This window comes from Coturnix japonica, unplaced genomic scaffold (genome assembly GCF_054131305.1).
Source record: "Coturnix japonica strain WE unplaced genomic scaffold, WE-NBRP24 Scf072, whole genome shotgun sequence".
NCBI lineage: Eukaryota > Metazoa > Chordata > Aves > Galliformes > Phasianidae > Coturnix > Coturnix japonica.
This window is the reverse complement of record NW_028188975.1, coordinates 80409-99637: the sequence shown is the minus strand read 5'-3', so window position 1 is coordinate 99637 and position 19229 is coordinate 80409. Positions and strand designations below refer to the sequence as shown.

General features: G+C 58.7%; 1 protein-coding gene across 1 annotated transcript in view; it reads right to left on the bottom strand.

Moving 5' to 3' along the window:
• Nucleotides 1-19229, bottom strand: part of LOC146751588 (plectin-like) — a 91927-nt gene that overhangs the window by 10922 nt on the left and 61776 nt on the right. The window contains exons 6-8 of the mRNA XM_085533971.1: nucleotides 10668-10745; nucleotides 6417-6509; nucleotides 398-564 (exon numbers count right to left, since the gene is read on the bottom strand). Coding sequence (XP_085390097.1) covers nucleotides 398-564; nucleotides 6417-6509; nucleotides 10668-10745 — 338 coding nt within the window. The remainder of the gene's footprint in view (nucleotides 1-397; nucleotides 565-6416; nucleotides 6510-10667; nucleotides 10746-19229) is intronic.

Sequence of the window (19229 nt, the reverse complement as noted above, 5' to 3'; positions counted from 1 at the left end):
GAAGAGCTTCCTGTCCCCCATATCCCCTATCTCCCCCCATAGCCCCTATCTCCCCCTATCTCCCCCCATAGCCCCCTATCTCCCCCCATAACCCCCTATCTCCCCCTATCTCCCCCCATAGCCCCATATCTCCCCCCATAGCCCCCTATCTCCCCCCATAGCCCCCTATCTCCCCCCATAGCCCCCTATCTCCCCCACTATCTCCCCCCATATCCCCCTATCTCCCCCCATAGCCCCCTATCTCCCCCTACCTCCCCCCATAGCCCCCTATCTCCCCCTATCTCCCCCCATAGCCCCCTATCTCCCCCCATATCCCCCTATCTCCCCCCATAGCCCCCTATCTCCCCCTATATCCCCCCATCTCCCCCCATAGCCCCCCATAGCCCCCTATTGATACCTATGGCTGTGTATGATGGCGTTGAAGAGCTTCCCGTCCCTCCAGCTGCTGCTGAAGTTGTCGCATCGCAGCCCGGGGTATCGCAGCACAGCGCGCTGCGCCCACAGCAGCAGCTTCTCCTTGGCCGTCATGTCCTCGGACTGACCCGACACCTGGATGTCCGAGATCTGAAATGCAACAGCTGCATTACTGCAATGCAATGTAATGCAATGTATTGCTCTGAGCCGACACATGGATGTCCGAGATCTGAAATGCAACAACAGTTGCATTACTGTAATGCAACGTAATGCAATGCACTGCCCCGACACCTGGATGTCCGAGATCTGAAATGCAACAACAGCTGCATTATTGCAATGCAATGCAATGCAATGCAACGACCCGACACCTGGATGTCCGAGATCTGAAATGCAACAGAGCTGCATTACTGCAATGTAATGCAATGTAATGCAATGCACTGCAATGTAATGCAATGCAATGCCCCGACACCTGGATGTCCGAGATCTGAAATGCAACAGCTGCATTACTGCAATGCAATGTAATGCAATGTAATGCCCCCAAACCTGGGTGTCCAAGATCTGAAATGCAACAGCAGCTGCATTACTGCAATGCAATGTAATGCAATGTAATACCCCCAAACCTGGGTGTCCAAGATCTGAAATGCAACAGAGCTGCATTACTGCAATGCAATGAAATGCAATGTACTGCACTGACCCAACACCTGGATGCCCGAGATCTGAAATGCAACGACAGCTGCATTACTGCAATGCATCACTGCACTGCAATGTGCTGCGTCGCTACATTACTGCATCGCTGCAATTTACTGCAATGCAATGTAGTGTGCTGCATTGAACTGCACTGCACTGCCCTGACACCTGGATGTCCGAGATCTGCAACAACAGCTGCATTACTGCAATGCATCACTGCAATGTACTGCCCTAACACTTGGGTGTCCAAGATCTGAAATGCAACACTGCGTTACTGCACTGCCATGTACTGCACTGCCCAGACACCTAGATGTCCGAGATCTGAAATGCAACAGCTGCATTACTGCAATGCAATGCAATGCAATGCAATGCAATGACCCGACGCCTGGATGTCCGAGATCTGAAATGCAACAGCTGCATTATTGCAATGCAATGAAATGCAATGTACTGCACTGACCCAACACCTGGATGTCCGAGAACTGAAATGCAACGACAGCTGCATTACTGCAATGCACCACAATGTAATGCAATGCACTGCCCCGACACCTGGATGTCCGAGATCTGATATGCAACAGCCGCTGCATTACTGCAATGCAGTGTGCTGCATCACTGCATCACTGCACTGCAATGTAGTGTAATGTGCTGCATCACTGCAATGCACTGCCCCAACACCTGGATGTCCGAGGTCTGCAATAGCTGCATTACTGCACTGCGATGTGCTGCATCACTGCAATGCACTGCATTGCTGCAATGCAATGCACTGACGCAGCACCCAAGTGTGTGAGATCTGCAATGCAGCGCTGCATTACTGCACTGTGATGTGCCGCATCACTGCAATGTGCTGCATTGCTGGGTCATTGTGCTGCACTGCAATGTACTGCATCACTGCCCTGCATCACTGCACTACAGTGCGCTGCCCCAACACCTGAATGTCTGAGATCTGCAACACAGCACTGCATCGCTGCAGTGCGCTGCTTCGCTGCGTCACTGCACTGTATTGCAATGCACTGCTGCAATGCACTGCCCTGACACATGGATGTCCGAGATCTGCAACGCAGTGCTGCATCACTGCACTGCACCACTGCGTTACTGCACTGCACTGCATCACTGCACTGCACTGCATCACTGCACTAAGCATCTTCCACTGCAGCACCCGTGCTCAGCACGCTGCAGCCCTTCTCCTGCTAAACTGCACTGCACTGCATCCCCACTGCAGCTACACTGCATGGAGCACTGCAGGCACATTGCATCCCACACTGCAGCCCCACTGCATGGACCACTGCAGGCACATTGCAGCCCACACTGCAGCCCCACTGCATGGAGCACTGCATCCCCACTGCAGCTACACTGAATGGAGCACTGCATCCCTGCTGCATGGAGCACTGCAGCCACACTGCATGGAGCACTGCAGCCCCGCTGCAGCTACACTGCATGGAGCACTGCAGCCCACACTGCATCCCCACTGCAGCTACACTGCATGGAGCACTGCATCCCCGCTGCATGGAGCACTGCATCCCCACTGCAACCACACTGCATGGAGCACTGCATCCCCGCTGCATGGAGCACTGCACAGCACGCTGCACGGAGCACTGCATCCCCACTGCAGCTACACTGCATGGAGCACTGCAGCCCACACTGCAGCCCCGCTGCAGCTACACTGCATGGAACACTGCAGCCCCACTGCATGGAGCACTGCATCCCCACTGCAGCTACACTGCATGGAGCACTGCATCCCCGCTGCATGGAGTACTGCACAGCACGCTGCACAGAGCACTGCATCCCCACTGCAACCACACTGCATGGAGCACTGCATCCCCGCTGCATGGAGCACTGCACAGCACGCTGCACAGAGCACTGCAGCCACACTGCAGCTACACTGCATGGAGCACTGCAGCCACACTGCAGCCCCGCTGCAGCTACACTGCATGGAGCACTGCAGGCACATTGCATGGAGCACTGCAGCCCCACTGCAACCACACTGCATGGAGCACTGCAGCCCCACTGCATGGAGCACTGCAGGCACATTGCAGCCCACACTGCAGCCCCACTGCATGGAGCACTGCATCCCCACTGCAGCTACACTGAATGGAGCACTGCATCCCTGCTGCATGGAGCACTGCAGCCACACTGCATGGAGCACTGCAGCCCTGCTGCAGCTACGCTGCATGGAGCATTGCAGCCACACTGCAGCCCCGCTGCAGCTACACTGCATGGAGCACTGCAGGCACATTGCATGGAGCACTGCAGCCCCACTGCAACCACACTGCATGGAGCACTGCAGGCACATTGCATGGAGCACTGCATCCCCACTGCAACCACACTGCATGGAGCACTGCAGCCCCACTGCATGGAGCACTGCAGGCACATTGCAGCCCACACTGCAGCCCCACTGCATGGAGCACTGCAGCCCCACTGCAACCACACAGCATGGAGCACTGCATCCCTGCTGCATGGAGCACTGCATCCCTGCTGCATGGAGCACTGCAGCCCCGCTGCAGCTACACTGCATGGAGCATTGCAGCCACACTGCAGCCCCGCTGCAGCTACACTGCATGGAGCACTGCAGGCACATTGCATGGAGCACTGCATCCCCACTGCAACCACACAGCATGGAGCACTGCATCCCCACTGCAGCTACACTGAATGGAGCACTGCATCCCTGCTGCATGGAGCACTGGAGCCACACTGCAGCCCCGCTGCAGCTACACTGCATGGAACACTGCAGCCCCGCTGCATGGAGCACTGCAGGCACATTGCAGCCCACACTGCAGCCCCACTGCATGGAGCACTGCATCCCCACTGCAGCTACACTGAATGGAGCACTGCATCCCCGCTGCATGGAGCACTGCAGCCACACTGCATGGAGCACTGCAGCCCTGCTGCAGCTACGCTGCATGGAGCATTGCAGCCACACTGCAGCCCCGCTGCAGCTACACTGCATGGAGCACTGCAGGCACATTGCATGGAGCACTGCAGCCCCACTGCAACCGCACTGCATGGAGCACTGCAGCCCCACTGCATGGAGCACTGCAGGCACATTGCATCCCACACTGCAGCCCCACTGCATGGAGCACTGCATCCCCGCTGCAGCTACACTGCATGGAGCACTGCATCCCTGCTGCATGGAGCACTGCAGCCACACTGCATGGAGCACTGCAGCCACACTGCAGCCTCACTGCATGGAGCATTGCAGCCACACTGCAGCCCCGCTGCAGCTACACTGCATGGAGCACTGCAGCCCCACTGCATGGAGCACTGCATCCCCACTGCAGCTACACTGCATGGAGCACTGCATCCCCGCTGCATGGAGTACTGCACAGCACGCTGCACAGAGCACTGCAGCCACACTGCAGCCTCACTGCATGGAGCATTGCAGCCACACTGCAGCCCCGCTGCAGCTACACTGCATGGAGCACTGCAGCCCCACTGCATGGAGCACTGCATCCCCACTGCAGCTACACTGCATGGAGCACTGCATCCCCGCTGCATGGAGTACTGCACAGCACGCTGCACAGAGCACTGCAGCCACACTGCAGCCTCACTGCATGGAGCACTGCAGCCACACTGCAGCCCCGCTGCAGCTACACTGCATGGAACACTGCAGGCACATTGCATGGAGCACTGCATCCCCGCTGCATGGAGTACTGCACAGCACGCTGCACAGAGCACTGCAGCCACACTGCAGCCTCACTGCATGGAGCATTGCAGCCACACTGCAGCCCCGCTGCAGCTACACTGCATGGAACACTGCAGCCCCACTGCATGGAGCACTGCATCCCCACTGCAACCACACTGCATGGAGCACTGCATCCCCGCTGCATGGAGTACTGCACAGCACGCTGCACGGAGCACTGCATCCCCACTGCAGCCTCACTGCATGGAGCACTGCAGCCCACACTGCAGCCCCGCTGCAGCTACACTGAATGGAGCACTGCAGCCCCACTGCATGGAGCACTGCATCCCCGCTGCATGGAGCATTGCATCCCCGCTGCAGCTACACTGCACAGCACTCTGCACAGAGCACTGCAGCAACACTGCAGCCCCGCTGCAGCTACACTGCATGGAGCACTGCAGCCACACTGCAGCCCACACTGCAGCCCTGCTGCAGCTACACTGCACCGCACACTGCACCACCACTGCTGCTGCATGGCACAGAGCACTGCAGCCCCAATGCAGCCCCCCAGCACAGCACACTGCAGCCCCACTGCAGCCCCAATGCAGCCCCCCAGCACTGATCCCTGCAGCCCCATTTCAGACCCCACAGCAGCCCCATTGCAGCCCCACTGCAGAGAGCGCAGCAGCCCCATTGCAGCCCAATTGCAGCCCCACTGCATCCCAATCGCAGCCCCATTGCAGCCCCCCACAGCAGCCCCATTGCAGCCCCAATGCAGAGAGCACAGCAGCCCCCCATTGAAGCCTCACTGCAGCCCCACTGCACAGCTCACTGCAGCCCCATTGCAGCCCCACCACAGCTCCCCATTGCAGCCCCACTGCACTGATCACTGCAGCCCCACTGCAGCCCCCAGCAGCCCCAATGCAGCCCCAATACCGCCCCCCTGCACTGATCACTGCAGCCCCATTGCAGCCCCATTGCAGCCCCCCACTGCAGTCCCACTGCACTGATCACTGCAGCCCCAGTGCAGCCCCACTGCAGCCCCATTTCACCCCCCCATTGCAGCCCCACTTCTGCCCCATTGCAGCCCCATTTCCACCCCCTACCGCACTGCATCCCCCCATTGCAGCCCCATTTCTGCCCCATTGCAGCCCAACTGCAGCCCTGTTTCAGCCCCACTGCAACCCCACTGCAGCCCCATTTCAGCCCCACATTGCAGTCTCATTGCAGCCCCCCACCCCAATGCAGCCACCCACTGCAGCCCCACTGCAGCCCCATTGCAGCCCCATTTCACCCCCCATTGCAGCCCCATTGCAGCCCCATTGCAGCCCCATTTCTGCCCCATAGCAGCCCCATTGCAGCCCCATTTCTGCACAATAGCAGCCCCATTGCAGTCCCATTTCTGCCCCATTGCAGCCCCACTGCAGCCCCATTTCACCCCCCCATTGCAGCCCCACTGCAGCCCCATTGCAACCCCATTTCACCCCCCCATTTCTGCCCCATTTCTGCCCCATTTCTGCCCCATTGCAGCCCCATTTCTGCCCCATTGCATCCCCATTTCTGCCCCATAGCAGCCCCATTGCAGCCCCATTTCTGCCCCATTGCAGCCCCATTTCATCCCCCCATTGTAGCCCCATAGCAGCCCCATTGCAGCCCCATTTCTGCCCCATTTCTGCCCCATTTCTGCCCCACATCAGCCGACCTGGAAGTGCAGGATGATGGTCCAGATGAGGCCCAGCGTCAGTTTGGGATTCCCGTCAGCGATGTCGTCATTGCGGATGTTCACCAGCTTCACCTGCGGGAACGAGGCGCAGCCATGGGGCAGCCATGGGGCAGATATGGGGCAGCCATGGGGCAGCTATGGGGCAGCTATGGGGCAGATATGGGGCAGCTATGGGGCACAGATATGGGGCAGCTATGGGGCAGATATGGGGCAGCTATGGGGCAGCTATGGGGCACAGCCATGGGGCAGCTATGGGGCAGCTATGGGGCAGATATGGGGCAGGGATATGGGGCAGCTATGGGGCAGCTATGGGGCAGCTATGGGGCAGATATGGGACAGCTATGGGGCAGATATGGGGCAGATATGGGACAGCTATGGGGCAGATATGGGGCAGCTATGGGGCACGGATATGGGGCAGCTATGGGGCAGCTATGGGGCAGATATGGGGCAGTGCTATGGGGCACAGCCATGGGGCAGCTATGGGGCAGTGCTATGGGGCAGCTATGGGGCAGTGCTATGGGGCAGCTATGGGGCAGCTATGGGGCAGATATGGGGCAGTGCTATGGGGCACAGCCATGGGGCAGTGCTATGGGGCACAGCTATGGGGCAGCTATGGGGCAGATATGGGGCACAGCTATGGGGCAGCTATGGGGCACAGCTATGGGGCAGCTATGGGGCAGCTATGGGGCAGATATGGGGCAGATATGGGGCAGTGCTATGGGGCACAGCCATGGGGCAGCTATGGGGCAGCTATGGGGCAGATATGGGGCAGGGATATGGGGCAGCTATGGGGCAGCTATGGGGCAGCTATGGGGCAGATATGGGACAGCTATGGGGCAGATATGGGGCAGATATGGGACAGCTATGGGGCAGATATGGGGCAGCTATGGGGCAGCTATGGGACAGCTATGGGGCAGATATGGGACAGCTATGGGGCAGATATGGGGCAGACATGGGACAGCTATGGGGCAGCTATGGGGCAGCTATGGGGCAGCTATGGGGCAGATATGGGACAGCTATGGGGCAGATATGGGGCAGATATGGGGCAGCTATGGGGCAGATATGGGACAGCTATGGGGCAGATATGGGGCAGATATGGGGCACGGATATGGGGCACGGATATGGGGCACAGCCATGGGGCAGCTATGGGGCAGCTATGGGGCACAGCCATGGGGCACGGATATGGGGCAGCTATGGGGCTGTGCTATGGGGCACGGATATGGGGCAGCTATGGGGCAGCTATGGGGCAGATATGGGGCAGTGCTATGGGGCACAGCCATGGGGCAGCTATGGGGCAGTGCTATGGGGCAGCTATGGGGCAGTGCTATGGGGCAGCTATGGGGCAGCTATGGGGCAGATATGGGGCAGTGCTATGGGGCACAGCCATGGGGCAGTGCTATGGGGCACAGCTATGGGGCAGCTATGGGGCAGATATGGGGCACAGCTATGGGGCAGCTATGGGGCACAGCTATGGGGCAGCTATGGGGCAGCTATGGGGCAGATATGGGGCAGATATGGGGCAGTGCTATGGGGCACAGCCATGGGGCAGCTATGGGGCAGCTATGGGGCAGATATGGGGCAGGGATATGGGGCAGCTATGGGGCAGCTATGGGGCAGCTATGGGGCAGATATGGGACAGCTATGGGGCAGATATGGGGCAGATATGGGACAGCTATGGGGCAGATATGGGGCAGCTATGGGGCAGCTATGGGACAGCTATGGGGCAGATATGGGACAGCTATGGGGCAGATATGGGGCAGATATGGGACAGCTATGGGGCAGATATGGGGCAGCTATGGGGCAGCTATGGGGCAGGGATATGGGGCAGCTATGGGGCAGCTATGGGGCAGCTATGGGACAGCTATGGGGCAGATATGGGGCAGATATGGGACAGCTAAGGGGCAGATATGGGGCAGCTATGGGGCAGCTATGGGGCAGATATGGGACAGCTATGGGGCAGATATGGGGCAGCTATGGGGCAGCTATGGGACAGCTATGGGGCAGATATGGGGCAGCTATGGGGCAGCTATGGGGCAGATATGGGGCAGCTATGGGGCAGCTATGGGGCAGATATGGGACAGCTATGGGGCAGATATGGGGCAGATATGGGGCACGGATATGGGGCACGGATATGGGGCACAGCCATGGGGCAGCTATGGGGCAGCTATGGGGCACAGCCATGGGGCACGGATATGGGGCAGCTATGGGGCTGTGCTATGGGGCACGGATATGGGGCAGCTATGGGGCAGCTATGGGGCAGATATGGGGCAGTGCTATGGGGCACAGCCATGGGGCAGCTATGGGGCAGTGCTATGGGGCAGCTATGGGGCAGTGCTATGGGGCAGCTATGGGGCAGCTATGGGGCAGATATGGGGCAGTGCTATGGGGCACAGCCATGGGGCAGTGCTATGGGGCACAGCTATGGGGCAGCTATGGGGCAGATATGGGGCACAGCTATGGGGCAGCTATGGGGCACAGCTATGGGGCAGCTATGGGGCAGCTATGGGGCAGATATGGGGCAGATATGGGGCAGTGCTATGGGGCACAGCCATGGGGCAGCTATGGGGCACAGCTATGGGGCTGTGCTATGGGGCACAGCTATGGGGCACGGATATGGGGCACGGATATGGGGCAGCTATGGGGCAGTGTTATGGGGCTGTGCTATGGGGCTGTGTCACGCTATGGGGCAGTGCTATGGGGCAGCGCTATGGGGCAGCGCTATGGGGCTGTGCTATAGGGCAGTGCTATGGGGCTGTGCTATGGGGCTGTGCTATGGGGCAGTGCTATGGAGCAGTGCTATGGGGCTGTGCTATGGGGCAGTGCTATGGGGCTGTGCTATGGGGCAGTGCTATGGAGCAGTGCTATGGGGCTGTGCTATGGGGCTGTGCTATGGGGCAGTGCTATGGAGCAGTGCTATGGGGCTGTGCTATGGGGCAGTGCTATGGGGCTGTGCTATGGGGCTGTGCTATGGGGCAGTGCTATGGGGCACAGCTATAGGGCACAGCTATAGGGCAGTGTCCCCCACCCCCCAAGTTGCCCCCCAAGTGCCCCCCTGCCCCCCAAGTGCCCCCCAGCCTCCCAAGTGACCCCACCCCCCAGGTCCCCCCCAGCCCCCCAAGTGACACCCCCCCAGTTGTCCCCACCCCCCAAGTGCCCCTCAGCCCCCCAAGTCCCCCCCATGTTCCCCCAAGTGCCCCCTAAGTCCCCCCAAGTGCCCCCCAGGTGCCCTCCAAGTGCCACCCAGGTTCACCCCCAGCCCCCCAAGTGCCCCCCAAGTTGCCCCCCAAGTACCCCCCAAGTTCCACCCTCAGCCCCCCAACTGCCTCCCAAGTGCCCACCCCGACCCCCAAGTGACCCCCCCCAAGTGCCTTCCATGTGCCCCCCATGTGCCCCCACCCCCCAAGTTGCCCCCCAAGTGCCCCCTCGCCCCCCAAGTGCCCCCAACCCCCAAGTTCCCCCTAACCCCCCAAGTTCCCCCTAACCCAAGTTCCCCCACAGCCCACCAAGTTGCCCCCCAAGTGCCCCCCAAGTTCCCACAGCCCCCCAAGTTCCCACCTGTCCCCCCTGCCCCCCAAGTTCCCCCCAAGTGCCCCCACCCCCCAGTGACCCAGCCCCATAAGTGCCCCCCAAGTGCCCCCCAAGTTCCCCCCAGCCCCCAAGTGCTCCAGCCCCGTAAGTGCCCCCCAAGTTCCCCCCAGCCCCCCAAGTTCCCACCTGTCCCCCCTGCCCCCCAAGTGCCCCCCAAGTGCCCCTCAGCCACCCATGTTTCCCCCCCAGCCCCCAAGTTCCCCAGCCCCACAAGTGCCCCCCAAGTTCCCCCCAGCCCCCCAAGTTCCCCAGCCCCCCAAGTGCCCCAGCCCCATAAGTAAGTTCCCCAGCCCCCCAAGTGCCCCAGCCCCATAAGTTCCCCAGCCCCCCAAGTTCCCCAGCCCCACAAGTAAGTTCCCCAGCCCCCCAAGTGCCCCAGCCCCCCAAGTGCCCCAGCCCCACAAGTAAGCTCCCCAGCCCCCCAAGTGCCCCAGCCCCCCAAGTGCCCCAGCCCCATAAGTTCCCCAGCCCCCCAAGTTCCCCAGCCCCACAAGTAAGTTCCCCAGCCCCCCAAGTGCCCCAGCCCCCCAAGTGCCCCAGCCCCACAAGTAAGTTCCCCAGCCCCCCAAGTTCCCCAGCCCCCCAAGTTCCCCAGCCCCCCAAGTTCCCCAGCCCCCCAAGTGCCCCATGTCCCCCCGTTACCTGTCTGTGTTTCAGGTAGTCGAGCGCCATCTGCACGTTCTGCAGTTTGTGGAATCGCATCCGGCCCTTCTCGCGCGGCTGCAAAACAAAGGGGTCAGCGCTGCCCCATAGAACCACCCCATAGGGCTGCCCCATAGGGACAGCACATAGGGGTCAGCGCTGCCCCATAGAACCACACATAGGGCTGCCCCATAGGGCTGCCCCATAGAGCTGCCCCATAGAACCACACATAGGGCCGCCCCATAGAGCTGCCCCATAGAACCACCCCATAGGGCCGCCCCATAGAGCTGCCCCATAGAACCACCCCATAGGGCCGCCCCATAGAGCTGCCCCATAGAACCACACATAGGGCCGCCCCATAGGGCAGCATATAGGGCAGCACATGGGGACAGCACATAGGGACAGCACATAGGGGTCAGCGCTGCCCCATAGAAACGACCCATAGGGCCGCCCCATAGAGCTGCCCCATAGAACCACACATAGAACCACACATAGGGCTGCCCCATAGGGCTGCCCCATAGAGCTGCCCCATAGAACCACACATAGGGCTGCCCCATAGAGCTGCCCCATAGAGCTGCCCCATAGAACCACACATAGAACCACACATAGGGCTGCCCCATAGAGCTGCCCCATAGAACCACACATAGGGCTGCCCCATAGAGCTGCCCCATAGAGCTGCCCCATAGAACCACACATAGAACCACACATAGGGCTGCCCCATAGAGCTGCCCCATAGAACCACACATAGGGCCACCCCATAGAGCCGCCCCATAGAACCACACATAGGGCTGCCCCATAGGGCAGCATATAGGGGTCAGCGCTGCCCCATAGAACCACACATAGGGCCGCCCCATAGAGCTGCCCCATAGAGCTGCCCCATAGAACCACACATAGGGCCGCCCCATAGAGCTGCCCCATAGAACCCACACATAGGGGCAGCACATGGGGACAATGCATAGGGCAGCACATAGGGACAGCACATAGGGGTCAGCGCTGCCCCATAGGACCACACATAGGGCCGCCCCATAGGGCAGCATATAGGGCAGCACATGGGGACAGCACATAGGGGTCAGCGCTGCCCCATAGAACCGACCCATAGGGGCAGCACATGGGGACAATGCATAGGGCAGCACATAGGGGCAGCACATAGGGGTCAGCGCTGCCCCATAGAACCACCCCATAGGGACACCACACTATAGGGACACCCCATAGGGACACCCCATAGGGACACACTATAGGGACACACTATAGGGACACCCCATAGGGACACACTATAAGGACACACTATAGGGACACCCCATAGGGACACACTATAGGGACACGCTATAGGGACACCCCATAGGGACACCCCATAGGGTCAGCCCATAGGAACAGCACATAAGGACAACACATAGGGACACCCCATAGCGCTGGCCCATAGAACCACCCCATAGGGACAGCACATAGGGGCAGCCCATAAGGACAACACACAGGGCCACCCCATAGCGCTGCCCCATAGTGCCGCCCCATAGGGCCGCCCCATAGAGCCAACCCATAGGGACACCCCATAGGGCCAACCCATAGGGACACACTATAGGGACACCCCATAGGGACACCCCATAGGGACACACTATAGGGACACCCCATAGGGACACCCCATAGGGACACACTATAGGGACACCCCATAGGGACACCCCATAGGGACACACTATAGGGACACCCCATAGGGACACACTATAGGGACACACTATAGGGACACCCCATAGGGACACCCCATAGGGACACACTATAGGGACACACTATAGGGACACACTATAGGGACACCCCATAGGGACACCCCATAGGGACACACTATAGGGACACACTATAGGGACACCCCATAGGGACACACTATAAGGACACACTATAGGGACACCCCATAGGGACACACTATAGGGACACGCTATAGGGACACCCCATAGGGACACCCCATAGGGTCAGCCCATAGGAACAGCACATAAGGACAACACATAGGGACACCCCATAGGGACACCCCATAGAGCCAAACCACAGGGACACCCCATAGCGCCACCCCATAGAACCGCCCCATAGGGCCACCCCATAGGGACACCCCATAGGGACACACTATAGGGACACCCCATAGGGACACCCCATAGGGACACCCCATAGGGACACACTATAGGGACACCCCATAGGGACACACTATAGGGACACCCCATAGGGACACCCCATAGGGACACACTATAGGGACACACTATAGGGACACCCCATAGGGACACCCCATAGGGACACCCCATAGGGACACACTATAGGGACACCCCATAGGGACACCCCATAGGGACACACTATAGGGACACCCCATAGGGACACACTATAGGGACACCCCATAGGGACACACTATACGGACACCCCATAGGGACACGCTATAGGGACACACTATAGGGACACCCCATAGGGACACCCCATAGGGACACACTATAGGGACACCCCATAGGGACACACTATAGGGACACACTATAGGGACACCCCATAGGGACACACTATAGGGACACACTATAGGGACACACTATAGGGACACCCCATAGGTACACCCCATAGGGACACCCCATAGGGACACACTATAGGGACACCCCATAGGGACACCCCATAGGGACACACTATAGGGACACACTATAGGGACACCCCATAGGGACACCCCATAGGGACACCCCATAGGGACACACTATAAGGACACACTATAGGGACACCCCATAGGGACACACTATAGGGACACACTATAGGGACACCCCATAGGGACACCCCATAGGGACACACTATAGGGACACACTATAGGGACACACTATAGGGACACCCCATAGGGACACACTATAGGGACACCCCATAGGGACACACTATAGGGACACACTATAGGGACACCCCATAGGGACACCCCATAGGGACACACTATAGGGACACACTATAGGGACACCCCATAGGGACACACTATAGGGACACACTATAGGGACACCCCATAGGGACACACTATAGGGACACACTATAGGGACACCCCATAGGGACACACTATAGGGACACACCATAGGGACACACTATAGGGACACACTATAGGGACACACTATAGGGACACCCCATAGGGACACCCCATAGGGACACCCCATAGGGACACACTATAGGGACACCCCATAGTGACACACTATAGGGACACCCCATAGGGACACACTATAGGGACACACTATAGGGACACCCCATAGGGACACACTATAGGGACACACTATAGGGACACCCCATAGGGACACACTATAGGGACACACTATAGGGACACACTATAGGGACACCCCATAGGGACACACTATAGGGACACACTATAGGGACACCCCATAGGGACACCCCATAGGGACACACTATAGGGACACCCCATAGGGACACACTATAGGGACACCCCATAGGGACACCCCATAGGGACACGCTATAGGGACACCCCATAGGGACACACTATAGGGACACCCCATAGGGACACCCCATAGGGACACCCCATAGGGCCAAACCATAGGGCCAACCCATAACACCACCCCACAGCACCGCCCCATAGCGCTGCCCCATAGAACCGCCCCACAGGGACAACACATAGGGCAGCACATAGGAACAGCCCATAGGGACACCCCATAGGGACACCCCATAGGGACACCCCATAGAGCCAAACCACAGGGACACCCCATAGCGCCACCCCATAGAACCGCCCCATAGGGCCACCCCATAGGGTCACCCCATAGGGACACACTATAGGGACACACTATAGGGACACCCCATAGGGACACACTATAGGGACACCCCATAGGGACACCCCATAGGGACACACTATAGGGACACCCCATAGGGACACCCCATAGGGTCAAACCATAGGGCCAACCCATAACACCACCCCACAGCACCGCCCCATAGCGCTGCCCCATAGAACCGCCCCATAGGGACAACACATAGGGCAGCACATAGGGGCAGCCCATAGGGACAACACATAGGGCCACCCCATAGAGCCAAACCACAGGGACACCCTATAGCGCCACCCCATAAAGCCACCCCACAGGGACAACACATAGGGACAGCACATAGCGCCACCCCATAGGGACAACACATAGGGCCACCCCATAGCGCCGCCCCATAGGGACACCCCATAGCATCAACATATAGGGCCAACCTATAGGGCCAACCCATAGGGCTGCCCCATAGCACCAACACATAGGGCCACCCCATAGAGCCAGCCCATAGGGACAGCTCATAGAGACAACACATAGGGCCAAACCATAGGGCCACCCCATAGGGCCACCCCATAGGGACAACACATAGGAACAACCCATAGGGCCACCCCATAGGGATAACACATAGGGACAGCTCATAGGGTCGCCCCATAGCACCAACCCATAGGGCCGCCCCATAGGGACAGCTCATAGGGCCACCCCATAGCACCAACCCATAGGGCCACCCCATAGAGACACTCCATAGCGCCAACCCATAGGGCCACCCCATAGGGACAACACATAGGGCCACCCCATAGCGTCACCCCATAGAGCCACCCCATAGCGCCACCCCATAGGGTCAACCCATAGGGCCACCCCATAGGGACAACACAGCATCAACCCATAGGGCCACCCCATAGGGACAACATATAGGGCCACCCCATAGCGTCACCCCATAGGGTCAACCCATAGGGACACCCCATAGGGACAACCAATAGCGCCACCCCATAGGGACAACACATAGCACCAACCTATAGGACCACCCCATAGCGCCAACCCATAGGGCCGCCCCATAGGGACAACACATAGGGACAGCTCATAGGGCCGCCCCATAGCGCCAACCCATAGGGCCACCCCATAGAGACACTCCATAGCGCCAACCCATAGGGCCACCCCATAGGGACAACACATAGGGCCACCCCATAGCGCCACCCCATAGGGCCACCCCATAGCATCAACCGATAGGGACAACACATAGGGACAACATATAGCATCAACCTATAGGGCCACCCCATAGCGCCACCCCATAGGGCCACCCCATAGCATCAACCTATAGAGCCAACCCATAGGGACAACATATAGCATCAACCTATAGGGCCAACCCAAAGCACCACCCCATAGGGACAACATATAGGGCCACCCCATAGCATCAACTTATAGGGCCAACCCAAAGCACCACCCCATAGGGACAACATATAGGGCCACCCCATAGCATCAACTTATAGGGCCAACCCAAAGCACCACCCCATAGGGACAACATATAGGGTCACCCCATAGCATCAACTTATAGGGAAAACCCATAGCACCACCCCATAGGGACAACATATAGGGCCACCCCATAGCATCAACTTATAGGGAAAACCCATAGGGCCACCCCATAGGGACAACATATAGGGCCACCCCATAGCACCAACCTATAGGGAAAACCCATAGCACCACCCCATAGGGCCACCCCATAGAGACAACATATAGGGCCATCCCATAGCACCAAGCTATAGGGCCACCCCATAGGGCCACCCCATAGGGCCACCCCATAGCACCACCCCATAGGGCCACCCCATAGGGACAACACATAGGAACAGCCCATAGGGACAACACATAGGGCCACCCCATAGGGCCATCACATAGGGCTGCCCCATAGAGACACTCCATAGCGCCAACCCATAGGGCCACCCCATAGGGACAACACATAGGGCCGCCCCATAGGGCCACCCCATAGAGCCACCCCATAGCGCCACGCCATAGGGTCAACCCATAGGGCCACCCCATAGGGACAACCAATAGCACCACCCCATAGGGACAACACATAGCACCAACCTATAGGACCACCCCATAGCGCCAACCCATAGGGCCGCCCCATAGGGACAACACATAGGGACAGCTCATAGGGCCGCCCCATAGCACCAACCCATAGGGCCACCCCATAGAGACACTCCATAGCGCCAACCCATAGGGCCACCCCATAGGATCACCCCATATCATCACCCCATAGGGACAACACATAGGGCCACCCCATAGCGCCACCCCATAGGGCCACCCTATAGCATCAACCTATAGAGCCAACCCATAGGGACAACATATAGCATCAACCTATAGGGCCACCCCATAGCGCCACCCCATAGGGCCCCCCCATAGCATCAACCTATAGAGCCAATCCATAGGGACAACATATAGCATCAACCTATAGGGCCAACCCATAGCGCCACCCCATAGGGACAACATATAGGGCCACCCCATAGCATCAACCTATAGAGCCAACCCATAGGGACAACATATAGCATCAACCTACAGGGCCACCCCATAGCGCCACCCCATAGGGCCACCCCATAGCATCAACCTATAGAGCCAACCCATAGGGACAACATATAGCATCAACCTATAGGGCCAACCCAAAGCACCACCCCATAGGGACAACATATAGGGCCACCCCATAGCATCAACCTATAGGGAAAACCCATAGCACCACCCCATAGGGCCACCCCATAGGGACAACATATAGGGCCACCCCATAGCATCAACTTATAGGGCCAACCCAAAGCACCACCCCATAGTGCCACCCCATAGCACCCCACAGGGCCACCCCATAGCACCACATAGGGACAACCCATAGGGCCACCCCATAGCACCACCCCATAGGGCCACCCCATAGGGACAACACATAGGAACAGCCCATAGGGCCACCCCATAGCATCAACCCACAGGGCCACCCCATAGGGACAACACATAGGGCCACCCCATAGGGCCATCACATAGGGCTGCCCCATAGAGACACTCCATAGCGCCAACCCATAGGGCCGCCCCATAGGGACAACACATAGGGCCACCCCATAGCGTCACCCCATAGGTCCACCCCATAGCGCCACCCCATAGGGTCAACCCATAGGTCCACCCCATAGCGCCAACCCATAGGGCCGCCCCATAGGGACAACACATAGGGCCACCCCATAGAGACACTCCATAGCGCCAACCCATAGGGCCACCCCATAGGATCACCCCATATCATCACCCCATAGGGACAACACATAGGGCCACCCCATAGCGCCACCCCATAGGGCCACCCCATAGCATCAACCTATAGAGCCAACCCATAGGGACAACATATAGGGCCACCCCATAGCACCAACCTATAGGGAAAACCCATAGCACCACCCCATAGGGCCACCCCATAGGGACAACACATAGCACCACCCCATAGGGCCACCCCATAGCACCCCACAGGGCCACCCCATAGCACCACATAGGGACAACCCATAGGGCCACCCCATAGCACCACCCCATAGGGACAACCCAAAGGGACAACACATAGGGCCACCCCATAGCATCAACCCATAGGGCCACCCCATAGGGACAACATATAGGGCCACCCCATAGCATCAACTTATAGGGAAAACCCACAGCACCACCCCATAGCACCACCCCATAGGGCCACCCCATTGGGACAACACATAGGAACAGCCCATAGGGCCACCCCATAGCATCAACCCACAGGGCCACCCCATAGGGACAACACATAAGGCCACCCCATAGGGCCATCACATAGGGCTGCCCCATAGAGACACTCCATAGCGCCAACCCATAGGGCCACCCCATAGGGATAACACATAGGGCCACCCCATAGCGTCACCCCATAGGGTCAACCCATAGGGCCACCCCATAGGGACAACACATAGGGCCGCCCCATAGGGCCACCCCACAGCATCGCCCCATAGGAACAAACCATGGCAACACCCCAAAGGACCATCCCACAGGGCCACCCCATAAATACCCCATAGAATGGCCCCACACAGACCCATAGAATGACCCCATACAGACCCATAGAATGGCCCCATAGAATGGCCCCATACAGACCCCATAGAATGGCCCCATACAGACCCATAGAATGGCCCCATACAGACCCCATAGAATGGCCCCATACAGACCCATAGAATGGCCCCATACAGACCCATAGAATGGCCCCATACAGACCCATAGAATGGCCCCATAGAGACCCATAGAATGGCCCCATACAGACCCCATAGAATGGCCCCATAGAATGGCCCCATACAGACCCATAGAATGGCCCCATACAGACCCCATAGAATGGCCCCATAGAATGGCCCCATACAGACCCATAGAATGGCCCCATACAGACCCATAGAATGGCCCCATAGAATGGCCCCATAGAATGGCCCCATACAGACCCATAGAATGGCCCCATACAGACCCATAGAATGGCCCCATACAGACCCATAGAATGGCCCCATAGAATGGCCCCATACGGACCCATAGAATGGCCCCATACAGACCCATAGAATGGCCCCACAGAATGGCCCCCATACAGACCCATAGAATGGCCCCATACAGACCCATAGAATGGCCCCATACGGACCCATAGAATGACCCCATAGAATGGCCCCATAGAATGGCCCCATAGAATGGCCCCATAGAATGGCCCTATGGAATGGCCCCATAGAATGGCCCTATAGAATGGCCCTATAGAATGGCCCTATGGAATGGCCCCATAGAATGGCCCCATAGAATGGTCCCATAGAATGGCCCTATAGAATGGCCCTATAGAATGGCCCCATAGAATGGC